Source organism: Hyalella azteca, unplaced genomic scaffold (assembly GCF_000764305.2).
Source record: "Hyalella azteca isolate HAZT.00-mixed unplaced genomic scaffold, Hazt_2.0.2 contig3816, whole genome shotgun sequence".
In the NCBI taxonomy this organism is placed as follows: domain Eukaryota; kingdom Metazoa; phylum Arthropoda; class Malacostraca; order Amphipoda; family Hyalellidae; genus Hyalella; species Hyalella azteca.
This window is the reverse complement of record NW_025934050.1, coordinates 159276-187222: the sequence shown is the minus strand read 5'-3', so window position 1 is coordinate 187222 and position 27947 is coordinate 159276. Positions and strand designations below refer to the sequence as shown.

The window sequence follows — 27947 nt, the reverse complement described above, 5'->3', positions numbered from 1 at the left end:
CTGCATGTATGAATATTTTGTAAGGCACAAATAAAAACCAGAAAAATATAACGGCAATAAGCAATCTAGATGATCGAAACTATAGCCAATCTTTTGATTTGGTAGTGCACTTGGATGACTGCTGCAAAACCAATACTGGTGACACCAGGCCAGTGGATTATAAATTAACTTCCGAACCAAAAAATCAATGGCCTAATTGATTTATTGCATCAACCTCACCGAGCAGCGAACAAAATTTGTATTTCCTTACAACTTCACATGAAGCACTAGTTCATTCAAAAGGCACAATATTTTCTAAAGAAATCTTCAACTGGATTCAATAATTTTACAAACATAATACATTATACATAATTAAGTTAACTTTGTATTCCATATTCAAAGACAGACTCTAGTCGAATGCGTTCACCTTTTAAATACATATTGAATTGAACTAAATCAATTAATTCCATCAATGCATTAAGTTTGCGCAACTGCTAATTGCTGGCATTAGGAAACTCCACTCGTGCGTATTTCAACTTGAACCTCGCTTCTCTTGAAGCTCGCGTCTTAACCTTAAATGGTAATGTTGCCTCCAGGCCCCGAGAAACCAGTAGGATTAGCATTCATCTTCACCAATAATATGTGCGCCGAGTAGCACGAGAATGTCAACGACCACCGTAGCACAAAGACTCATTAAATTCATGTCACGGATGCATCAACAAATAATCGCCGATGTTCACAACCTACGTGAGTCTCCTCAGTTGGACGGCTTTTAAATGGAGAAGAAAGAAAAAAAATTCAGTTGACCGGGTTTTAAATAGAGAATAAAGAACGAAAATTCGCCTTGACACTATCGCAAGTGACCGGATCATCAAATCTGCCTGTCTAATTAAGGTGACCTGTGCGTCCATACAGAAATTATCACAACAAAAAACTGACAGTACTCTCAGTCCATCGCGCACAGACACCACCGAAAACGAAAAACCAACTAGGAATTGTGCAAACATAATCGTTTTTATTCAATATGAAGCTCAGTATAACTACAGTTGGAAGGACGCAATCTTCTTGCCTGTTGGCAGTAAGGACGTGAATAGCATAACGAGCCATGACGAAATATCACACACAACTTTAATGCCGCAATCAGTCATCTTTTGATTTTTACGAAGATAAAGCCGTTAGTAAACCGGAACGAATGTTGAAATACTGTAGCACAAAAAAGTTGGAGTTAAATATCAATGACCGAGAAGTTTACAGGATATGGCGGGATTCTGAAGAGCAAACAAAGATCAAACGCGCATTATGATTAAAATGCACAGCACGCGAACATTACTTCATAGGGAAGTGATCGTTTCCATACTTAATGATTTATATCATTGTGTCAATAGGTGAAGCTGAACTATTACACCCAGATTGAAAATCGTAGCATAAAAATTTAAAAGCAGTCACCTCCTGCAATGAGCACTGAATACAGAGTGTGGTAGAATGGTGCAGTACGAGCAAGGTAACAAGCACGAGAACATCCCGCACTACTGAACACGGATGAGACACAAGGCCTTCATCAGGAACAGACTTGAGTGAGTTGAGTCCTGCGGTCCATCTGAGGCATTGCGACCTCGGAAGACGTAGGCATTGCGACCTCGGAATTCGTAGAAGAAAAACGCTAACGGAACGTGTTAGTGGTGCGCTCTTGGGCCCAATTAGGGATCCAATACAAAGCATACTTTCGTTCTTTTACAGCACAAAAAATAAATTCTATAAATATTTAACGAGCAAAATTCTACCGACAAGCCAGTTTGTTGCAATGGGCGAGTTGAGGCGGTAGATATTTAGTAAGTATACAGCAGTTATTATTTATAATTGCCAGGCATTCTACCAGGCATTCTACCGCTTATTTATAACCGGTAGAATATCTGGTTTCCTCATTATTTTAAGTATTCGATCATTCCATGAAATATGCCTTATTTTCAAATGCACGAGTAGGATCGATACGCAGTTGAAATACATTATCCTGTTTTACAATGATACCTACCGGTACGTCGTATAAATGTGATAGTTACGCAACTGATTGTGTGAGCCTGAAAGCGATTTAACATGCCAGTCACGAAGAGCATGAAGAGGCAGCAACTGGGGATTCATCAGATCTCCATCTCGTTTTAACCATGGGAAAATGAGCGGTTAAAGAGAAGTTATTTTACCTTCCGCTCGCGATGCGCGTGAGAGTGAGCGATAACAGAGAAGTTATCTGACCTGTAGCTCGTAGTGCGCGTGAGAGTGAGCGGCAACAGAGAAGTTATCTGACCTGCAGCTCGTAGTGCGCGTGAGAGTGAGCGGCAACAGAGAAGTTATCTGACCTGAAGCTCGCGGTGCGGCGGATCGTCGTAGCGCAGGGAGCGTCTGCTCGGGCTTAGCAGGGTTGTGCACAGGTCCTCGCCCTCCCAAATTTTCCCCTTCGAATGAAAAATATTACATAACAGTTCAATGTTAAAAAGGTTAAATGGACTGAAATTATTCATTAGAAAAATTTCTGCGTCGAATTTGATATGTAGTTTTCATAAGCAGCTCATTATAAGAGTTGAAGAGTTTTTATAAGCAACTCTTTTGGTTTTATGTTTTGCTTAAAATAATTTTACAGATATTAGAAAAAGTCGAAGATGGCGGTTGGAATGACAAAATTTTGTAAAAGATAATCCATTAAAGTGATCTGTTTCAAACATCGCAGCTATGGAAAAAACTGTGCTATCGTAACGAAATCTAAACTAAAACAAATATACAAAACAGGTATTTGATAAACATTATTTTGAAATCGCTCAGTCCCTTTTACTATGCACTTAGGAAGACACGGTTACCATCTCATTGTCAGACAATATTTACTGCACTCCATGCCCAGGACTATGAATGGACTGATCTAATTTGAAAAACTACACGGCCCTTGCATTCCTACTCCTTATGACTAAATTGAAGCCACCAGCACATCATCGACTACGTTGGCAACTTCTAGCGTTTCATCGACGATCATCGTTTCTGATCTTTTTCTCATACTCATATACTAGTAAATAAGTCACGTGTGCTTAACATGAAATCAACTAATTTTCCCCGTTCACTGTCGTTGTTCAGATTCAATATAGAAAAAATTTTGTCCATAAGTAATAATATGAATCCCTAATTTTAATAAACGAATGAAGAAGCCTTCTGCAGTATTTACCGAATTGCAAACTGCTATGAGGATTACGAATGCAATATGAGTTAGGTGAAAGTATACATTAATTAACATGAGATACAAATTTTAGATTCGTAGAGATTCACCAGGATAGGTTGGTTGCCGACTTTTGTACGTGGAGATTTTGCCAGAAGCCGCACGTTTCTCTTTAGCGCGTGACAAGTCGTCGCTTGGGTGACTGTTGCTGCTCGTGATCGCTTGACTGCCTGGTCGTCCGCCTCGAGATATCGTGGAGCCTGCAATAGAAGCAAGGTATAAGAGCCACAGTTATTTTACCAGCGTAATAAACCGGAGTTGCGGAGACTAAATTCACCGTAAAATCGCTTAGAAATAATGTCATCAATGAATAAATTAAGAGAACAACTAATTATGAAATAAATCATAATATTTGATAAAGAAAAAATTTCTGTAACGTAAATAATCCAGAAATTTTAGAATGGAAAATTTTGTCTAAACAGGTTTTAGTCGGAGACATTTGATAATTTATTCACTCAGTTCCCGCATCATAAACGACGACACTCCTCACTCAGCACCCGGCAGAGGCGCATTACCAACATGCACATGCAAGTCAGCCTGAGAAACTGTCGGCGTCTCTATTGTTCACGTTAGTCTACCAACACAGACATTCTCGTGCTGGTCTCTTGCGTCGCGTTGCGAATGAATAAGATAGAGACAGACACGCTGTGCAGGAGATTGTGTTGCTACAGTTAATCGCTGTGAAGCCATACGCGTCAAGGTTTCAACTGCATTCCAGCACACGCTTCGATTCTTGCAATTATTTAGAGTCGTATTCACTTTTAGTCTACCGATAATTACTTTGGTTATCAGGCCCTTAGATGGGAATCGTATTGAAGGCGGTTTGATATTTCCGTAACTAAGGCTAAATATTGCTAGCGTTTTTCAATAGGTACCCAAGCACAAAATCAATAACTTTGCTCTCAATTTTTCATCTAAGCAACAAACGCAAAAAAATGCATATTCATTACTTCATAGGGAAACAGTTAACTCAAGAGCCATGCGAATTTTCCCTTGTTTCCCATAGAATAGAAGTGTCGGCGTTGAAGAAATAGGCCCATGGCAACAATTGATTCAAGACGCGCCTAAATGCTTACCAGGAGCACAATTAGCACTATAGCAGCAGCAAAAGGAAGCATATAAACAAGGCATGGGAATTGAAGGCGAATAAATGGAATATAAGCAGACATGGGAATAGAAGGCGCGGTAGGCGCTGGGCCGAGAGATCAGGTTGAGCCGAGTGAGGCAAGCCTGCGCCAGGTGTGCACGTTGCGGCAGGCAAACACAGCTGCCTTCTACAGCGCGGCACAAGGTCGCTGCGTTCGAAAGTCAACCTAATCGCTCGCATTGCCCTCCTGGGCTGCTGGTCTTGTTTCACTCGGTTGAGCTCCTGCTTAAAAACTGATATACTCTGCAACCTTTGTTTTTTGTCCGTAGACTAATTACAATTTGTGAATTTCGGTGTGGAGTTCGGATGTGTGTTTCAAATGAAGCTTTGCACTTTTTTGCAATCGTTTTTCAATGTTTTGAGTGATGAGTTTGAGTGTAAAATTTTTACTATTATTTCTTGGGAGTAAAATACTTGTATGTCGTTCTTTTCTTTCTCATCTAAATTTTCTCGGCATTCAAAAATAGCTTTCTAAGTTCTTAGCCTCAGAACAATTCTTCAGAGAGGTTGCGTATGTTCTAATCTCAAGCCCAAGGAGATAACAAAAAAAAAAAACTCATCGGAACACACATATGCAGGGTAAATAGAACAGATTCGTTTAGAAATATGGAGTAGTTGAGACAAGATTAATATGTCACTGTATTTATTTTTAGATGCATGCACTTGGGCAGCATACAAGTGAAGCCGGACAAGTACAGTGTGCGACATGCTCATTCTGAACTGCATGCGCGGGAACTTGACTGAATGGTCGAACGAACATTGACAGCTCGATTGGCTTCAACTCCGCCATTGAATAACATCTATCTTAGTCTTAATTTCACGGAAGAAGTTATTGAAATAAGATGCATTAAATTCTAAATTCTGGCTGCAATAAACTTCACTATATTATTAGAGCACGCCGCAAATTTAATGGATTCCATTTTTGAGAAATAAAGATCCCTTGCGCGACTTTATTCAGAGAAAATAAACCCGATGGTGGGTGGCATGGGCGCCTCTTTTGATGGAGTTCTAGCAAACACACACAAGTCACGTCCTAAACATGAGTTTCATCCATAGATATTGCATGAAATTTATGTTAGAAATGACCTGATCTTACAAGCTTCTATCCCAGCCGTTTCTTGAACCAAATGACATTGCCTGCTTCCTTAAAAAAAGTTTGTTCGAAAAAAATCGAAATTCAAAATAGAAAGAATTATAAATACCTTCACTGCTGGAAGACTTGCCGATTCTTTTCGTTCCACTGTACGGCGAAGAAGTAACTATACAAGGAAGTGAGACTCTCTTCGTTTTAGTTCTCGGTGAGGAGGAACAGACCTGAACTGAGCTCCTTTTCGTTACAGTGCACGGCGAGGATGACGAGACTTGATTTAAGCTTCTTGTCGTTTCACTATCCGCCGATGGGATGAATTTGTTTTTTCCTGACGGAGACGTGGCTTTCCTTTGTATTTTATTTACAGGAGGGGGTTCGGCGGAACTTGCTCGGCTTGAGAAAAAGGATTTGATAGGCGGAGGAATGTCAAATTTTTTATTGGTCCTGTCCCTACGTTGATCGTCATTTGAAGCACATGAGTTTTTTGGGGGCTCTATGGATTGAGACGACTTCACCATTACTTGAGACGACTTCACAACGGAAATTCCGGGAGTTTTCAGTGCGGAATTGAACGGAATTGTCATTTTAACCGTATTCATGGTAACATTTGTTTTGAGCGGGTAATGTGAAACTTCTTTGGCAGGGGATGAAGTATTTGCCAATAGGCTTTCAGCATTTTCATTAGTAAATAGCTTATTAGGCAGTAATTCTTTAATATGCAAAGCTGTTGTATTCAAGTTCAGAGGAAAAAATTGCGTTGTCTGTGTATTGGCTACACATGAGGCGCTTACTGCGTTGGAAACATTATAGATGAACTGTCGGAGGTGCGGAAAAACCATGTTATTCAACATCAGGTTTTCTAACGGCGATTTCTCTGTGGTGATCAAACTTAGAGTCTTGGCCTTGGGTAAACATTGTTCCTCATATTCAATATATGGGGGTTCTAATGAATTGAACTCATGATAGTATCCAAGATTATCATAAAAAAATAAGCTCCCATAAGAATTCTGTTCAGTTGCGAACCTCTCATAAATTCCAGGGGTGAAGTCACAGCCAGAAGAATTCACTCGCAAATTTGTATTCGGACGATGCTCGTCTTCTCTCGTTGCCGCTCGCCTAAAGGTTTCACTGACATTTCCTTCGCAGCTGAGTTCGAGGTGCAAATGCGTATAATTTGACCTTAAATTCTGTTTAAATGCATCGCTTAATTTCTTAATTTTACCAAAGTTTTGAATCCAATTTGGCACACGTTTTGAATTTGAATTTTGGAAAGCGTTTAATTTTTCTGTGCAAAGAGGATAGTAGAAATTGCCTACTGTCATGCTGGACAAATCGTCTTTATGTTCGCAACTCCTAAGGAACGCAGGAATCTTTGTTGATCCAATAACTTGTTCAGTCTGATCTGAGTTCGAAGCAGAGCTCCCTGACCAATACGAGTCTTGGCGTGTATCAGAAAAATTGTCATTCAAGGCACACGGACAATCGTCATTTACGTTCTTACGTTCTCCTTCCTCTTGGTAAATATCAAGTGTGTCGTATTCATGTGAGAAGTATTCAACAATTTTGTATTCCTCAACTGGAATTTGGGAATAGAATTTTAACTCAACTTCACTCAGAGCAGAGCTTCGTCCTTGTTTAAACTGGTGATTGACAATGTTCGACACTTGGAAGAGAGGCTTGTAAGAATTGGCTCTGAAGATTTCTAAGAAACCTGCTTTAGGTCGTAATTTATTTTTATAAAGAAAAATTATGTTCGACAAATTATTGATACCAAATGCGTTAAAATGGTCATTTTTGCCACGTATAGTCTGCATCGCTGATTCTTTCACATTGATTAGAAATGGGTAATTTACTCCTATATCTGTCCTACAAATTGCGTTTTCGTGCTCATACTGTAGTGCTCGCGGTTGACTCCTCGACCAAGCAACGTCCGGATCAACATCTAGTGGTGTAGCTGAGTCACGCTCACAGTTTTTAAGGTTTGGCTTCGCCTGATAGCAGCCGACCGTCGCCGCTCTTCCGGTCACTTGAGGCCGTGATATCCATTGGCCGACTGAAAAATGCTCTCCAGTCTCGGCGTCATACGAGTACCTGTTACTTGCGATCGTAGAAAATTCAGAGGCGTCAATCTTCAGAGATGTAAAGTTTGTTTGACATAACTTGTGATCTTCGTCAATGAGCACAGGATACAGTACCTTTGGATCAGTATTTCCGACCGAAAATATGCTTTCAGTCCGTGACTTCAATAGATCACGATGGAAAGATCCACCCACAAACATGAGCGTGGGCTCACCATTTGACCATGCGGTCATAGATTGGCTGAAATTATTTTGAGTGACGACTTTTTCAGCCTGAGACGTCTCAAAATTCCAAGTAAACTCCAAATGTTCCATTCTACAATCGCAATCAGCAATGCTGCACGATAAGAATTCTGGGCATTTTCCTCGTGGCTTCGAGTAAATTTGTACATCGTATTTGCCGGTTTCTGTTCCAGAAGTAGTTTTATTCATGAGCTCCACAACGTCTGATGAAAAGAGCAACTGATTTTCGACATAGTTTTTATCAGTAGTTTCATGTGTGGTTTGCGACATTGCAACCGAGCGAAGTTTTCCATTTGTCGCGTCAGACTTGGTTATGGTATCGCTAGATCCAGGGCACTGAGGGCAGACAGGCGAAGTTATGGCATCTTTACTTACGACATGGTTCGTGATATTATTTTCTTCATTTCGATTTATTTTTTCGGTTGATAACCATTTTGTATGGTGTGGTGTTCTGATTTTATTCGAGATTCTTTTTTCATGTTTGTTTAGATGACCTTTTATAGAGCTTTTTGAATCAATAGCTGCACTATTATCCCCGTTTACCAGCCAAACAGCATCTTCAACAGAATTTTGAGAGTCCGTACAATCGTTTTTAATCCGTTGATTTATCTTTCGAACATTCTTCTTAGCAGGTATAGAATCCTCTGAGTGCATTTTCTTCACACCTGTTCCCGGTACACCAACAGCAGAGCGTATTGTAGCTGCGCAAGTCAAGCGAGACGCATCACTTAATTTAGGACCGCACGCTACCTCACATGACACCGCTTCCCGTGATGCTCGTCTTGCAGACGCAACTTTGCTAGGTGACAATGAAGAAACTTTGCATAATGAGGTCCTCTCTGCCACACCTCGTACACCAAACGAGTTGTTTCTCATCGGTGGTGTTGTGGGGGAAGTCGTGATTGTAACGGCAGTGGATGTAGTCGATAGAGCAAGAGATCCGTCTGATGTTCCAGAGCAATTCCAAATTTTGGCTTGGTTTGCAGGTAGCAATGGTATCGTAGTCTTCGATACCATCGCAGAAGCCGTGAGAGGTGAAACGTGACTTTGGCTAACCCGGAGGGTCGTGGGGCGGGAAGAAGGGCGGGCGATTGTGCTGGGCTTTCTACTGAGAGTCATAATCGGACTACCAGATAAGCTTTGAATTACTCAATCACATGATTAGCGTCGTTATCAACATATCAACGATGTTTTGAAGAAGAATCTCGTTGTCATCCTCAATGCCAAATTGGACCGGTAAAGTTATGGTTTAGTGTTCATTTCTCTTGTGTTCACTCCACCTCCATTCGAATGATTCGATGAGTTCATGCAAATTAAATGAACAGAATAGCAAGTCTGGAAACAAAATCGAATGAAACCAAAGCAGCGCTGGCATCAATTCAATCAATTTATAAGCTCTGGAGTACAAGAGACCGAAGAGAGGTGATTTCCTGGGTAAAAATCCGTAGTTTGATAGAATAGTAGTAATATTATAGAATCCAATGCATTGTTGCACTCGTGCATAACATTGTTGGGTTCGATGGAATATTTTAATAACTACACAAAATTTATTTCAGTTTCATGCTGTATGCAGGCAACCTAAATCTATTTCACTCAATGTTGTTCAAAGCTGCAGACCAGGATCTTGTGTTATAACAAAACATCAAGAAGCTTAGATAATTTTGTTCCAAAACAGCTATTCCAAACTGTGTGTCGTCCACATCTACACTCACGCCTCTACAAGCGCCAAGCGCAGACTGAGTGCAACGTGTGTGCGGTGTGTCGTGTGGCCGCCGCGTGCACTGTCACTGTGCAGTGAGCTGCGTGGACGCGTGTGAGCAACGTTCAGCAACTCGATAACGCCTTTTAACCCTACATCAAGGAACTGATTCCGCGTTCAAAAAGCATATATTCTGAGATGCAACTGGAATTGCTAGAAATTCTGAACGATCCAATCGTATGTGTAAACGAAATTTCAACTCAAACCATGAATGGATTCAGCTAATTAGTTCTCTACTCTACCTTTCCTGGAAGATACACCTCGCTCCTCCATGTAGACAACCGATGATATCCCACAACTCAACGTAATTCAATATATTAATCACGAGAACTGGCTTGCCCAAGGACAATCGGACTAAATGTTAAAGAGAACCAACACTTTTCCTCGGAGTGTTGCTCTCAAAACTCGAGTTAGTCCATCGTCAGTTCTGTACGTAAATCGTAGCTTCCGCCAATGCCGATGGTAAGTGCCGAACAGCTTTGCTTCCATACAACTAATGGAGGAGCGAGGTCAACTCTTTACCTTGAAATTGTCGACACAGTAGCTCGCTGTTTCATCCCCTATTAATTTTTATTCTATAAACATACAATTGTAGGGGATAATCAAATCCAGGAAAAACACGAAGTTGTAGACGATCAAACCCAGGGAAAACAATTGGTAGTAGGTGGCTTTGATGATTCCTCCTGTGATTTTTAAGCGACAGCATTGAAAGACATATTTTTTCAAGCGACAGCATTGAAAGACATTTTTGAAAGACATAATTTTTAGAGATAATATCTAACGACTATAGAAGCCATTTTTTCTGATATGTTCATGGTTTGTATTATATGAAGAAAAAACTAGGGAAGGAGGGGGGGGGGTAATGGAGAAAGGGAAAACAGCTAATAAAAAGAATGAAATGAAAAATCGAACAAAAAGTTTCTTGAACGTACTTAAGAAAAATCTACTACTTAAAATCGAACGTTACTTAAATCTCTACTTAAAAATCGAACGATATGTCTTGCGATGTTGTCGCACGCAAATTGAAGGAGATAGATTTACAAAGGGCCCCCCTGTCTTGCCGTTTTCTATGCATTTTCGATGAATGTTTTATTTTAACATTCATACCAGCAAAATGTTTTTCTTTCGGTGCCTTGCATAGGCCTAAGAAGTTCATAAATGATCGATTATTTAGTTAAGGAGATAATTTTGAGGGTAGACCTCTCCTTGAGTGAAAACCAGCACAACGATTTCGTAGTAAGGCCGTTGATATTTACGACCATGCGGAACTCGGGATATCTTTCGACACCACAGAACTACAACAGCGGTAAGGCTACTTATAACAAACGTTCGTTATTGCGGCAGGATAACTTTACGGATCAATGTTACTAGGTAAAGTAGGGAAATTTGAACAGTGGTTAGAAAGCGGTATTTCCAAGCAGTTCATGTAATTCATTGGTTACGAGTAAAGAGTGATGTTACAGTAGGGCTAAATTTCATGTTCTAAATTTATTACCACTTTACCATCATTTCTGTAACGGTGGTTTTGTTAAATTAAGATGGGCTTTGATTTTCGCCCGTTTGATTTTAAATGTAAAAGTGTATCATTTTGACCCTCATAGAATAGAATAGAATAGAATTGTCGGCACTGAAGAAATAGGCCCGCGGCATGTACGTTGCAGATTCTTGTACTTTTCGTGACTTGATTCACAAGAGATCCGGCCTTTGGTGATCGAACGCAGGGAGACATGAAGTAGTAGGTGGTGATCAAACGCAGGGAGACATGAAGTAGTAGGTGGTGATCAAACGTAGGGAGAACATGAAGTAGTAGGTGGTGATCAAACGCAGGGAGAACATGAAGTACAGAAGTAGTAGGAAAATCGCACACAATTTTGAATCTGATCCCCGACTGTCAATGACTAGAATTGCACACGTATTCGTTTACAATTGCAACGTACTCGCCAACCTCGACTTAACAACGTTCCCAGTTCTTTTTCACTTGCAATTGTTAATCGATAGGCTATGACATCCCTCGTTTTAACAACTCTCCCAGTTTTTATCCGCTTGCAATTGTTAACCGATAGGCTATGACATTACTTAACTAAGTGTCTTATGGTGACCCATGCAAAAAGCGCGCGTAACTCACCGGAGTGGTGTGAGGCGAGGGAAACATCTCTGGACGAGTCAGGCGTGTCGGGTCTGCTGGCGGCGTCAGGGGCGAGCGAGTCTTCTGAAGGCGCTCGACTGGTGCGGCTGCTTCCACGCGTGCTGGTGCTGCTGAGGTTCAGAGGAATTGCTTCAAATGCGAGCAACACGTAGTTTTAACGTTTCTTTATTATTTATTAACTCATTCGCGTCCTAATTATTTCAGTTGCAGATAAATGTTGCTTCTCAAAATGTTACAACCACTCATATTAATAAGTTATAAACAGCTTGTCCCTATTCCTTTGATCTCTATACAGCGAATTATGTGAATCAACAACCATTCACGTTTTCAAACATAATGGAGCATCATAGACGATAGGTTTAACATTGAATACTGCTAAAGAAGTAAATAATTTATGATAAGCCCAACAATTATCCTTTAATTTTATAACTGAATATAAACAAATAGAAGTGGTTTTGGGCTAGTGCAACAGATTATTTATCGAACTATCAAAAATGAAATGGTTATAGTGCAACATTTTTTATTCTGAAGCTTTTAGCGGAATTCCAGAGCTGTTTCACAAAACTGGCTCACAAATTATGGATGAATAAGAAATTTATACCAATCTGCTGTGTAGATTGATAAATATGGAAAATGCGTCTCCATGCCCGTAATCCAAGGACATTTGCAGCTTTCTGGCATTGATACAGTCACGTAATACTGAAGAAAGTTGAAATTGTTCCAACCATTTCTATCTAGAATCTAGATTAACAGCCTGCTCGAAAGTATACAAAAATATAGATTTATATCATCAGCATTCTCGGTATTGCATTTACCTTCTCTTTTTCTCGACGCGTAGCGCGCTGCGACGTGTAGCAGCGGCAGCAGCAAGCGCTTGTCGCTCTCTTTTCTCGCGACGCTCCCGTCGCTCTTGGCGGATCCTCTCAGCCTGAGGAGACAGTTGCTGCGGGGCCTTCAGGCCTTCTAGCAAACGGCTTTTGATTTCTTTCACTTTGGGTCGTTCCTTATCAGCTTCCTTACCTTCGGCAATTTTACTCATTACTTCATCCCATTTGTTCTTTTTTACGACTTGCTTAATCTTTTTTTCTTCGTTTTGTGTTTCCATGCTAGCGAGAATTGCCTTCAATTTAGATTCAACGTTAATGTTGGGGCGGGGAGGTGGAGGTGCTATTATCTTCTTAGGAGCTTCAGGCTTCCTCATAACGGGCTTGGATAACCAGGGTTTTTCATAATTCCGAGGTTTCTCAGGATCAACAACGCTGGAAAAAACCTGCGTAATTTCTGACTCTTTCGCTGAAATCTGCATATTTTCGCACATGGTGAGCTTCACAGTTTGCTCAGAAGGAGCTGGGGAAGATTCAAGTCTTTCCGAACTGTTTACCTCAAGCATGACAGTACTGGTGGTGCTCTTCTCTTCGTCTTCTACTGGAAAATCAATTAATACGTCCACTTGAATTGAACGACTAACTGACGACCTCTCTGCTCGGATAGGCATTTCATGAACACAAGCTACAACTGCGTCCATTTGATCCGAATCGTGATTTGCTTCTTTCAGGGGCTGTAAGTGCGGAGGATCTGCTCGGATATTCTCTTCTTCGCGGGGATCAAGATCTGAGTAAAACCCTGAGGAATCCATTTCAGAAGCATGATGATCTGCACCTCTTACATGCCCTTCCTGAGCACGCAGCATTAGTTCTCCGTGACTGTGATATAATTTTCCATCAATCACACGAGCAGTCCTATTAGTTACAAAGCTGGACTCGGAACCTGCGTCATCTTCTTCGTCGCCTAAACTTATGTCAGCTTCAGTGGCAAGTCCTGATGAAGAGTCTAATGGAATATGCGGACAATCCACTACTTCTTCGTGAATGTTCGATTCTTGTGGATCTTGGGTTGGCGTGCCAGCGCTCCCAGAACCTATTTCTGAAGGCACGTCAAACTCGCCGTCGCCTTGATACCCAGGATCAAGACTGACGGAGCTGATAGTCATAGCACTCAGTGGCCACGTTCCGTCAGAGGGCCGATCGTCACTAGGATGCTCAGAATTTCTAGGAATTTCAATAGAGTTTTTGGCTCCTCGAGAAGCTAAAATCATCTTAGCAGCAGAAGGAATAACTTGCTTTACACCAGATGGTAACCGACAGGAATCACTGCTCTCTCCAGTACTAGAAGAATACGAATTCAAATCATCGACTTGATGATCGGCTCCAGCATTCACTCTACACTTGGGCTTTGCTCCAGTATGGTCAGACTTTAACCGAATGGATTCATGTTTATTGGTGGATGAAGCGCCAGCAGATTGTTCGCTGGAAACCGGCATTGACCGCATATGTATATGTCTGGCTTCTTGTCCATTTTTCGGCTCTTGAATGCTATATCTGTCGTTCTTTTCCACTTGTTCATCTCCTCTGGGAGTATTCTCTGGCGTTTTCTGTTGGTGATCGATAAAGCTTACGGTCTTGGAACAAATTGATGACGTTCGATGCTTGATATTGTCTTCTACTTCGTTTTGACTAAGTTCTATATTCTCTTGCATTTTATATGATATATTATCTTGTGCACTCGGGCTTCTAATTTCTTCCACACCTGTATTTTCCTTGTCGCGTGAATTCACGGTTTGCTGAGCAGGCGAAGAACTTCCCGAGGAACTACAGAGATCTTCGTTAAATTTTTGAAGTTCACTGACAACTGCAGATGCGTCTAGAGAGAAATCAAACTCATCGTAATTCATAGCAGTTGCTCCATCATTTGCATCCATAGGGAGATCAACAACTTCGTCCATTGGAGAGGGTTGAACAGAGTTGTTGGTAAAGTCGGGCATTTGATTTGGCGTGAGAATACTCAGTGAAGAATCGTCGTAGGTCACTTCTTCGGGTGAAAAATTATTGGCACGATTCACCGCTATTTTTGAGTCTAAATAAGAGAATCGACCACTAAATGATTTCTTTGAACCGATATTAATGTTCGATGGTTTCTTGAGGCCAGATAAGTGGTAATTTTCTTTAGAGTACATGGAATTGGCATGAAAGTTTTCTGGTTTGTAAATGTCTCTTGATGACAAAGATGACAGTCGCAAATCGGAACAGTCACTCAACCTGTTATTTTCAATTTGCGAATGACCTACAGAGCTTCCAGTAGGATCACTTCTTCTGTTTATAACAAGGGGCTCCTCATTTTCCAGCAAACGCTGTCTTTTCACAAATAATTCTTGATAGTTATCAACGCACGAGTCAATTAATGAAACCTTGGTTGATGGAGCCATCAAGCCATATCCAGGTCGACACTTGAAGTAGGAAATCCCTTCAACAGACCCATCATGTCTTCCTTCCCGTTCATCTAGCTCTATACCACACCACTGACCAGCCGCAAATTCGGTGGGTCCGATATAGCGTAGCCAACCACTTTTCTTGCCTCCCACCAAAACTCTCTTGCCAATGCAATCGGAATTCAATTCGAGAGGAAAGTCATCCCAAGCTGATCGAGGAATGTCATCATAAATATCATCTCTGACAATCATTTTCAATTGTTGAGAAAAAGAATTCAATTTCTGAAAGCCGATTCGTCCTTCGGTCCAACCTGAAGGGCTTTTCATGGCCGCGTCTGGAGATTTATTCAGCTCCCATGGGTCAGTGTTCGTGATCGCAGCTTCAAGTCTGTTATCCTTTACTTTACTTCTGTGAAAACATTCAAGAACATTTCGATCTCTGGGCGACGTCGGTGGGCTGTGGCTGAATTGAGTAACCTGACCATCAATTGTATACCATGTTGATCCTGTCGAGTATCGCGTCGTGGCCGTCGACTGGCGAGTCGCCGCATCCCCCGTCTGGCGTGAGCGGGTGAGACTCGAGAAGAGTCGCGGCAGGGCCGACGACGGCCGTGGCAGCCCAGAACGCCGTTTTGACGAGTTCTCGTGAGTTCCCTGCAACAAAATTACACAATGTTATGTAATAAAACATTCGTCTTAGCACTTGAGGAGAACTTCGACTTCTAGATTAGTTTTTGTCAATATCGCGTAATAATTAGCATGGAGTACCGCGTTATTTATGAGTAGTTTGCATTTTTTGGAGGTTCTTCGTTAGTTTTATTATTTGTGGCATTTAATATTCTACTATGCCTGGAAAGGTTCATTCCAAGAACAAGAGAAGTCAGTGGAAAGTCTGAAGTTGAGTAAAACGGATGGGAGCTGTAAAACTTACATGAAACATTGAGATCACTTTACCTGAATTATAAATTAACTTTAAATTCAAAATCATAGCAAATGATGCGAGAATGTTCGTAGCAAATGAATGTTTGGCACGAGTTGAGTGCTGCTGGATGAGTGAGATGCACGAGTTTGTTTCCAGTTCGATAACTCCTCTCTTTATGCTGAGCCTGTCTAGAATAGAAAGTGTGCGCTGTCACACAGACGTACGCTGATGCATATTGCACAGAACTGAATTGATTAACTTGAAACAATATCATGCGGATAGGAATAATATATTCATGAATGGAAAAATAAAAGATTAAGTAATCATTAATTAAATAGTCAATAATTGTCATTACATTAAATTATTTAAAATCTAGCCAGGAAAATTAATAATCGGAAGATTTTTTTTATTGAAAAATGTTTTCAAACACATTTGACATGTCTCTGATGCAAGGCTATAAGGTATGAAAATAAACGATAAACAATTTAACGTTCATATTTAACGTTCAACTTCTATACATCGCTTAGACATGAATTTCCTCATTCGTTTTAACACAAGGCGTGACGAAAAACGATTTAGTGCGACAGGGCGGCGCACAAATACGAATTTTGATTGCATATCATCAATGGCAGAGCAAACCCTAAAGCCGGGTTTTCTTTAGGTCAGGAGTTAGCTTAGGCAAGAAACGCCGTTAAACACTTTTTCTTACTCTAAATTTTCACACTTGGTGCCTATGTTATCCGACAAAGTGCCGGACGGTCGACAGAAGCATTCAACAAAGCTACGAGCTCATCGAAAGAAACTCAATTTCCTCTTAATAATAAAAAATCCAATACCTATATAAATCATAGTAATTAAGAGAGTTTATCAATAGACATAATCTCGATGATAAATTTTTCTACGATTTATATAATATTCACGGCAGTGGATCATCATCATATACCCTCTGTTCCCAATCAGAACTATATTCAAAACCACAATTTCTAAATTCATTAAAATTCCAGACCCAATATCTAAAATTATATTGGTAATCGGGAACAGTATTAATAATTTCATACGAAAACAACGTAAAGATTCCTCTACTCTAGACTTTCACTTAAATTTCTTGCTCAAAGATATAAATGCCGTGATTTTTTTGCGCAAATTTTATGCAACGCAACATCCCTGCATCTGATAGTGACCTATATAGTTTCCAGTTAGAATGCTAGTTTCTACATCTAACGTTTTCGACTAGGAAATTATATTCGCTCTTAATATTTTTAAACAGAAGACTTGGTTGAATTACTACGTACGGATCAGCGTTACCTGATATAACAGGAAGTTCGAGTATAGGTTAGCCATTTAATTTCGATGCAGTAATTTGTTAGCGTTCGGATATGACATGATTTTACCCGATTAACTTTAAACATGAAAGTATTTCATTTCGACTTTCATGCACTCTTATTGCGGGGATCAGTATAGGTAGCCTTAGCCTAAACGTACTTTATTGACCGTCTATATACTAGTAGGCTACAGAATTAAAGATTGATTTAATGCGCTGGAAGTACAGGAGAATGAAAAAGTTGAAGAAATACAAACCAGAACCAGTAATATTCAGGTGCATGGACTCTGCAAGACTCCGTGATCGGAACCGCGGTGTAATCAGGCAAACTGCGGCGTTAAGTCGTTATCTGAACTCGGTATAGTAATCACATAAATGATATTTGAGATTTTGAGGTGGAAGGCGATTTTTATCGGCTGATAATGATAAGTGGCCGGAGCATGTTGGCTCTGACCCATCACTGGTCTCTTTTTCACTCAGGCTTCCAAAAAACAAAAATAGCACTAATAATGCCACTGGTATAAAGGGATTTATGGCCTTGCGATACCTATTGTACTTTCTTTGAATTCCTTCTAACGATCTGATCTGAAAAAATTTTCAGGGAATTGTTCTCTTCGACAGGGTTGGCTCGATTCCTACTAATTTTGGCAACCAATATCTATGATGAAGAGGAGGATTCATAAGTGACTGGGATACAGAGAAAAGTTTCGAAACGATCCCTTTTCTATAAAAATAGTTAATTACTATGTAAAACAATGTACAGAATTTTTCTTCGTGATAACTGGTGCTAAATAAAGTTTATAAATTTTCGGAAAATTTTTCAGCATTTTAAATAAAATTCTGGAATAAGCCATGAAATGAGCCGTTAATCTTATTTGCAAGAGGAGTTACCAGGAATCAACTTGGTGAAGAAATTGATTGGAAACTTGGTCAAAGGACGCCAGATGCAGAACCACTACCAGTCGCTTCGATCAAAAGCTTAAGAAAAAATTATCCTTAAAGGAAGCTTCTGCAACGGGACGCGGAGTCAATCCACAATGTAAACCACTGTGGGTCAAACCGCGGGTAGCAACAGCGTAAATTATTAGCTACCAAAATTGGCGCAAAATAGTTTTTTAAGCTGCCACGACTGGAGCACAAGCTACAGGCTCCTATTCTCTAGGCGTGAGTGACGGCAACTCATTTACCCGCGCTTTAGGGGAAGCAATGGCTGCGAGAAACTTAAATTCACTGAGGAAACAAAGACTCCTGGATGAAACATAGGACTACGGACGCGTCATCTCTGAATCAGTCGTGAAACGACACGAGAAGCAAATTCCGTGCAGCAATTATGGAGCTGACAATAACATCAATTAAGGAACAGGCAGGGCCTATTATTATCGTTCGGGAAATCGGCTACAGCCGACAGTAACAACGTTGAAGCAACTATCCGAGAGCAACACCTTACTATAGTGGAAGCCAATACAACCATTGCAACGTAGGGACGTTATTAACTTCACAGCCAGCCCTACATACAGCGCGGCATCTTCAGAAGAAACGAGATGGGACTTATTAAACCAAGAAGACAACTACAATATATGGCGGCAGCCTTTAAGCATTACTGCGGTCTCGATCACCGAGAGCGTTTATTGTGAACGCAACATTTGTCAAATTAGGAGACTAGCTTAATACTGTGGTCTTGCGAAACCTATTCGTTCATTCGTCATCTGTCAGCTGCAGAGTAAAGACCGAACTAAGATCAAGAACGAATTTTGGTGAGCCTAGTTTTCATATTTGAACATTTCTTCGCTGTTTATCGAAAGCCTTTGTAATTACTTGAATATTTTCGAATATTGTTAATATATTCAATAACCTTTTTTCTTCGACTAAATTTTGTATTTGTACCGGTTTCTCTCCAGAAACCGTGACTTCTGGGAATATAAAGTAAAAATGAACCCTGGATGCACGCGTATTCAATTAATCCTGCCATAGACAAGAGTTGCGCTGTAAAGCACTAAAATGACTAAATAGTCCGCAACAGCGTTCGAGTAGCAACCAGCCATGCAGCAATGCACGTTACGGCAAGCGTTTCACTCAGGTGGATCACACTACTGATCAATGTCTTCCTTTGAAAAGGTAAAGTTCCTGTAATCATTAGAGGCGTTTTATAACGATAAATTTAAGCATGTGGTCAGGGAAGTATAAACGATGCAGGGAAGTGAAGTGAATATACGATGCATAGAAGTGAAGTTCAAAGCATAAATATCTTACACGAAACTAATTCGATCTCGAAACACCTAACACATCTAAAATTATTGTTGCTTATCTCTACAGGCTTTAGTTAAATGTTTGAGTCAACTTGGTTCTTGTGGAAGCGACAACATACGAGACAATATAGATATATACATACATCACAACAATCCAGGAAATCCTGCAAGCGTTGTGGGACACGCCCTTCGCTGTTAATTTCCATCTACGATACAAACCAGAGCTCGCTTATTGCTAGAATTTAAATCCGACACTAATAACAATAATAACAAATGTTTGCGGTAATCAACGTAGAGACGAGAAAAATTTCTATGTATAGGCAAATGTTTTAATAACTTTCGACTCATTCATGCCAACATATTCTGGCATGGAAACTGGACAAAATTGTTTATCAAAGCAGTTAAGCAGTTCTAATCGTAATTATTCTACTTCATGCTGAATATTTGATGACAGACCTTATTCGCTATCTATGCTCGATTTCATTGAATGGTCCTTTTGCCTAGAGAGAACTTTTCACTATCACCGGGCCCCGCATGTAGAGATGCAATTTAAATATACAGTAATTAGCTCTTTAATCTCGTCCAGATTTCTGGATTAATTTAGACTCTCAAATATATTCGAGGATATGCACAGAAATTTTTTTTTTTTATTTTTGCAGAAAGACATTTAAGCAGGAGTAATCGAACTTCGTAACTGATAATACTGCATGCAACAGACTGCATGACCAATCGAAGATTTTCAATTTTTAAAATAATTGTTCAACTTTTATTAACGTATCAGATCACACGTGTTATATGACAGCAACTAATCATTTACATTATGAAAGTGTCTAACGAAAGTTTAAAGAAGTCTAATGTCTCGACAGGAAAAAACGTTAATGAAATATCGTAATGGTGGCTAAACTTTTATATAAGTCCGAACAACGATTGTAAGGATCCCCGAAAATTCACTCGTAAATATTAAATCGGCCTTTGACTGACTCACCATGAGAGAGGTTGAACGATCAAGCTCCATCAACAATCGAACTTCATCACTTCACTTGATGCATGTATTGTCCAGAAATCACTTAAAAAGCGTCACGCACCGCCCCTGAACTGAACTCTAACTGCTGAAATCATCAGACAATCATAACGCTCGTGAACTTCCCCAGACGAAGATTGTGTTCAGCGATTAGGGTTACTAGCCAGCGATAGATTATCACAAACTCCTACCAGTATCTCAAACAATGGAACGATATGAGAGTGTTTCGTATCCCCATTTAAACTTATGACTTGCCGTACTGTGTTATAGGATCAAATAATTCCATAATTTTTTCATTAAATGAAACTTAAATCATTTTTTTGTCGATTACTTGCCAAATATGACAGTCGTATTGATCACCACAAGGCTTATTGCGCACCACACAATGGAGGAACTGATATTAAAGCGGATGTTATATTTTCTTTGAGATTTTAAGTTTTTGCATTAAGTGGTATGCTGTTCTAAGAGGCGAGACGAAAGAATCGCGCAGTTTCGCACACTTTGCAGGAAATAACATGCTATAGCATGACTTAAAAAAATATTCAAATGAAAACTGAGCACTATGAAAAACTGTCACACTAGAGTTTGAGTAGTAAACAGTATTACAATGGAGTTGGCAACACTACATTAGAGAATACGGAGCATGCAATATTGATGTTGAATATGTGAAACATGCCCCATTATAATTAGGCGAGTGAGACGTGCAATATTACAAAGGAGTATGTGGAACATGTAATATCACATTGAAGTATGCCTTAGTGTACGTGGTACAGCATGTGTTCATGCAACATTACACATGCAGTGGTACACTATCATCGGCTAGTTGTACGGTGACATGTGGAGCGCATCATCTTTCCTGATGCATTCATGAACTTAGTTGCCAACACGTACCGCCAATACCACCATTACTATAATATTCCGTCCCACTACCGTACCGTAGTCAAAGAAGTTTGTTGTTTAATTAAAACCACTACGCCCGTCGTCCGCAACCACAGCTAACATCAATATAGTCTTCATGTATTTGCAATCAGTGCTTGGCCCTACCTCAACTCTTCGATTCTCCACCCAAAACAATCTTTCGGAACTAGTGTGCGGGCTTTGGCGTTACTAGCGTGGTCTACGACTTGTATCCCTGAAGCAAAATGTAGCTGCGCAAAGTGTGCATTTTAAATGCTGAGCGTCAGTTTAAGAGAAGTAGAATATAATGGCCGACTTCTTCGCTACTCAGGGTTTGAGATGGACGGATGTTATATTTGAGGAAAAGACAATATTATACTGGAGTACGCGGAACATGCAATTTTGCACCGGAGTAATGGAAGCATGCAATATAACTATATGAACGAAGCATGCAACATTACGCTGGAGTATGTGGAACATGTAACATTACACTGGAGTATGAGGAACATGCAACATTACACTGGAGTGTGTGGATCATGCTAACATTACACTGGAGTGTGTGGAACATGCAACATTACACTGGAGTGTGTGGAACATGCAACATTACACTGGAGTATGCGGAACATGCAGCATTACACTGGAGTTTGTGTAACATGCAACATTACACTGGAGTTTGTGTAACATGCAACATTACACTGGAGTATGTGGACCATGCAACATTACACTGGAGTATGTGGAACATGCAACATTACACTGGAGTATGCGGAACATGCAACATTACACTGGAGTTTGTGTAACATGCAACATTACACTGGAATATGTGGAACATGCAACATTACACTGGAGTATGTGGAACATGTAACATTGTACTGGAGTATGTGGAACATGTAACATTACACTGGAGTATGGGCAACATGCAACATTACACTGAAGTATGCAGAATATGCAACATTACACTGGAGTATGAGGAACATGCAATATCACACTAAAGTAAGTGAAACATATGTACAACATTACACTGGAGTAAGTGGAACATATTTGCAACATTACACAGGAGAATATGGAATATGCAATATCACACTAAACACATGCAGTAACCAGACGAACAACCAACGCACTGCACCGAGCCAGGAGACGCACAAGGCTCCACTGATGTCACGCACGCATGCAATTCACGGAGCAGCAGCAGCAGCAGCAAGCGAGACGCGCTCTCCCGTGTCGCCTGACGCAACGTCCACGGGACGGTGAGCTACGCTACGAGCTGCAGTGTCAGCGGCAGGTTGGTGGCTAGCCTATGCTGGCTCTTTAAAAATGACCTATGAAGACAAGATTGCTGTTTGTTAAATGTTGTGTGGATTTTCTCGGATTATCAATCATCATTTGAATGATACATAAATTCTGGTAACAATAACGGGCATTAATGTATTTTAGAATCTAATCTAATCTAGAATGCAAATAAAGTGAATAACTCGGTGTTTACAGAGACCAAATGGATAATTCAGTACAATATAATACGAAAATATTAAAAGCTAATTGTGGAACACAAGATTGCAACTCGAGAAAGTATGACTCAAGAGGAGAAATTCATACTTTAAATATTTGAATGAGATTTCAATGATATTTCAATGTATTGAGACACTCAGCAATTCGCCTATTTGTATATTACCCTTCCGTTCATTATGAAATGGCGGACTCTCCTGATACTCTTATAATTCATTAGGTTTTCTGACGGCCAGCGCCGTAGTCTTAACCAAACATCAGACTCATGACCGACGGCGTAATCACATAGACGACCTTGCGAGAACAGCATGGCAGTGAAGCGACCAGCCGCCCACCCCTCGCATGTATAGGGGACTGGCGCTGCTGAGGTCATTGATTATTGCCCGCCGGCGACATGTGAGGTAGCGATCGACTCAAGCGCTGCACTTCCGAATTGCGGTGCTACTGTCTGGGCAGGAAATTACTTGGTGCTTATGTTTTTCTAGCAATTAGATTTAATTACGAATGAGAAGAATAATTGTGCGCAATGACTTGTTAATTATTTGTTAAACCTTTCGTGTTGATTGCTTGGTAAACTAATTAATCTGAAGATGATGAATATCTGAGTAGAACGTTTGAAAAGTTTTACCTGTTTAATCGACTACCTAATCTTGATCCTATTTTAAACATCCCTCAAACTTGAGAAGAATTCACCTCGCTAAGGTTATTATATTTAAGATGAGTTCAATAAATGAAATTTAATACATGTATTTTGAATTAATTATTTTAAACTATTTTCGAATTGTTCCGAATTTTTTATTTTCGCATGGAAACAAAATTTAGGTGAATGTGAATGTCACGAAGTGAATGGAAAAATTAAGGATGAAAATTTACAAAGCGTACAAAAATTATGAAAATTGTACCAAAAATGCTTGGTAAATAGACTTGAATTTGCCAATCCAAAAATAACTCTGTGGTGAATGAATTCAAAATAGATTCCATATTAAAATGAATAAAGAAAGATATCTGTCCTGGGAGAGAAGGCTCATAACAGATCTGTAAGTTGACATACGAAAATAGAGTGTTAATTGGCAGTGTAGAACATCGCAAGTCTATGTCAAGGGTTAAGATTACTTCCAAAAAAGTATTGGAAGCGATTAATACATGAACCGCTAAAAACATTTCGAATTTGTTGAGCGTTATACATTTTTGTTGATGATCAGTATATTTGCAATATATCACAATATCACCACAATATTATCATTTTCCAGTCTATTTACTTTGCTGTATGATGATGTATGCGAATTTTTTTCAGAAAATGCAGGCTCTGTAGGTTCAATGATTATGATTAAAGGAAATTCTGAGGTCATTTGTGCCTGACAGTAATAAAGTGGCCAAACAAGCAGCGATTGGAGCAGCGAGCAACAGGTTCGAGCCCCTGCAAGCTGGAAAATTCCGTAATATTGATTGCAGATACCGACATGCGGTGCTTTCATCGTGGCTATGGACGCGGTGTCCTCGTGGAATGAGTTCCAAGATTTAGAAGGTGGGTATAGGAATACATAAAGGACAACTAAGAAAGTCCTGCTTTTTACGTTGTTTCTGCTTAGAAGTCTTATTGAGTTTCGCTTTCATGCGGGGTTAATTAATTGTTCCTGAGCGCGGAGCGCCCCATCACAGAGCTCTCGTTTGTTGCACTAACTAGCTTCTATAGTACCACTATAAGGGTGTGGTAAACGTTCCGCTAACCGCAAGTGCAGTGGTAACCAATGTGAAGAGTGCGCGCCATGAGGGAGCAGGAGAAATGGTCATAGGAATTTTTATATTTTACTACCACATTGAATGTTTAATAATAGAAAATACGGATAATTGAAGACACCTGGTAAGAACGAAAACATTAAGCTGCCAGGAGCTATGCAGAACACAGCTATATATGGTCTAGGCCTGTGGGTCAGTATGTTGACTAAATCCTCGTAAATTTTTCCGGCTCGAAGCCAAACGGATGTTAAGTTTTTTGCAGTAATTTCTAAGGCTGTTCTCACGGGCACTGAGGCCTAATTGTAAAGTTAGGAGACAAATATAGGCTGAATGTGCCGAGCCATGTGCCGAGTACAAGTGTACACTAGTTTTCCGGAGAAGCATTTCTAGTTTTATTCACATTTGCTGTCTGTCTGCAGAAAGCGCAAATTTTTCCCACAACATATTTTACGAAATAAAGCCTCACTTCGCTCTAAGCATTCGGTTTGAAGCACATATAGAGAGACGATTCCATACTGGACAAGACAGGATGTGTCCACTCATCGGGTAAAAATCTTTGTACATTTTTCTATCCTGTGCCTCGTAACTGTACGAGGAAGGCTTTCCAGCCGCAATGTGTGAGGACAAAATTCAGCTAGAAAAAAATATTGAGTAATATCGGGACGTAGTATACTTTTGCAGCCATTTTTGGAAAGCCTCGAAGTCCCGAAAAAGTCCCGGAAAATATAACGAGTCAAATTTCTGGACCAACGTCCGGGAATTTAAAACTTGTCTCGCATAAATTGAAACGTAAGGAGACAGATGGACATAAAACGAGGCAAGTCTTAGATATTCGATACAAGTTAATACATTTTATTAACATACGAGATAAAATGTAATATACTGAACGAGCTGATAGAGTATGAAAAGTAAAACGCTATATTGTAATTGAATGGTTTTGAAGAGTGGGCGTCATTTGACAACTAACACAATTCGGCAATGGTATTAATAGGTAGAAGTAGCGATAAATATCTGGAAAATAAATTTTGCTGTCAGAAATAATTCTCATAACATCTCATTTGATACACTTCAGGTAATCGGGCCTAACGTGCACCATATATACGGCTATACGCGTTCCATATGCCTCAATGAATATAAGTGCAGGTCGGTGTCGTCGTGTCCACAGTTGCATGTACAAGGGCCCGCTTGTGGCAGCCCGTATTGACGGCCACAGCTGACCGCCAATAGTTTTATCGCTGGTGAGCTTACACATGAGGCCATTAAGGCTTCCAGTATTTTCCAAGGTGTGGCGGCCATTAATTCTACGTCTTTAGAGGCCGCAGCCAGACTTATTAGGTGACCGTCAGTGTCTTTAGGTGACTGTCAGTGTCTTTAGGTGACTGTCAGTGTCTTTAGGTGACTGTCAGGTTCTTCAGGTGACTGTCGATGTCTTTAGTTGACTGTAAGTTTTTTTAGTGCTTCCCAGTGAGACGCCACAGTATCAATAAGTATTCCTGAAGATTGTTAATAAGTGACATGTGAACTACTATAATACTTTTCAAAGTGAGTTTTGATAGTTTTTTGCGATGCACATTTACATTAAAAGTAAAAATTAGGAACTCGGGTTGCCATAGCTTTCTGCATGAATGTTTAAATCTTTAACTATTGCCGATAGATTAATCGCAGACAATGACATCAACACTTAAAGGCCTGAACAAAAGATGGCGTCAGTACACAATGGGTCAAGATCGTAATCGGAGAAAGTACGTTAGAAATGAATTCCACATGATATTATTTCGAAGTCAATTAAAACGACGTGTGACGTAAATGAAACATATTTAAAGCAAAATTATTTTCAATCAATTAAATTAATCTTTCCAGTATTATTTACAAACAAATTATATACTCATGTACATTCACCTCATCTTTGATTGATGTGCAATGAAAGAATGAACAAGAAAAAAAAAGAGTAATCGCATTCTATCAGGTATTAAACAGACAATAAGTAAGTAACAAGCTAACCTTTAATCCATATAAACCTTAGCATTCTTCACAATTAACCAGCGAATAAGGTGGCCGTGATCAATTGAACAGCTACCGGCCGACACGTGCTGAAGTAGCCAGTGCCCTTTTGTGGTAAAGCTCCCCACACATTTTGATGTCACTGAATGAATTTGTAGTGCCAGTGGCGAAGCTGTATCGGGACTTGCAGCTGCACGAGCCCCAGTAAGGTTGTAATATAGATGATGATTCGGATCCGATGCTTTGTTGAGGTCGGACCTAATTGAAATTTCTTGATCTATGACTTAACTATGTCATGTTTAAGCTCGTGCGCTCGCTAAGCTTGTGCTCTCGTTAAGCTCGTGCCCTCGAAGTAAATAATATATTAAATATCGAAGTACCTTGTTTAGCATTAACGAATGCTGAATATGCAGGGCAAAGGGCAGGATAAAAATTTTATGTGCAAAGATATTGGAATAAAATGCGCATATGTTGCCGACAAGACAAATAAGTTTAGCAATTTCATATAAAACTCAATGATTTTACCCGCCAAGACGAGCAATACCCACATCATGTCAGGATGAATGACAATTCACCCTTGACGCACGAGTAAAAAATATAAAATTATGTGGGAGCCCCGGGACATTATACGAAACATCATCAAAATAGTCAATCATTAAAAGCATATCAGGCAAATATTAAGTTTTCAGGAAGTCATCAGCGGTACCCCGAAAAAAAAAAACTGGCGAGCTTCGACGCTATGGCGCCTCTACACGAGACCACTGATACACTGATATTTATTGGAGGTTAGCATGCACCCGTAAAAGTAGCATGCCACAACAGGCCACGTGTAAACGAGGCCGTCATAAGTAATAACTTATGAATCAGCCGTTCAGGCGAGCGAGGCGGGCTTTCTCAGGTCATTCAGATTTGCTCCTATTGACAAGATGGGCCCAAGTGAAATCGTATAAGGTAAAATACTTTAAATGTTGAAAACTGACAAATATTTCTGACAAAATATAATAATAGTTTTTCTTTGCCTTAATTATATAACAGAGTGGCATCAGTTTCCGGTCAATTGATATGAATTTGAATGAATTTTAAAAATAGTACGTGCTCGGAACGTTTCGCCTTGGTAACTCCCGGAGTTTTAAAGAAAGCCGCAACTGTTCTGATTTTTTAGCACTCATCGGACAAAGCTGTTAGTCCTGAATAGGCTCGTCAAGAATAAGACAGTGCCAACGGCAGGATTACATACGACAGATCTATTATTTTTAATTCCTTTTATTTAACAGTTTATTTCGATTTAATTTTGCTCTGACCTGGATCTGTAATTCATATTCTATTTTAAAGTGCGTGTTAT

At 40.0% G+C, this 27947-nt stretch overlaps 1 protein-coding gene across 1 annotated transcript in view; it reads right to left on the bottom strand.

Annotated features, from left to right (window-relative positions):
• The window catches only part of LOC108672064, a 29126-nt gene extending 8570 nt beyond the window's left edge, over positions 1-20556 (bottom strand). Inside the window, exons 1-5 of the mRNA XM_047879782.1 lie at positions 20435-20556; positions 12511-15614; positions 11675-11805; positions 3283-3432; positions 2331-2426 (exon numbers count right to left, since the gene is read on the bottom strand). Coding sequence (XP_047735738.1) covers positions 2331-2426; positions 3283-3432; positions 11675-11805; positions 12511-15614; positions 20435-20464 — 3511 coding nt within the window. The 5' untranslated portion in view covers positions 20465-20556. The remainder of the gene's footprint in view (positions 1-2330; positions 2427-3282; positions 3433-11674; positions 11806-12510; positions 15615-20434) is intronic.
• Between the last annotated feature and the right edge of the window lie 7391 nt (positions 20557-27947).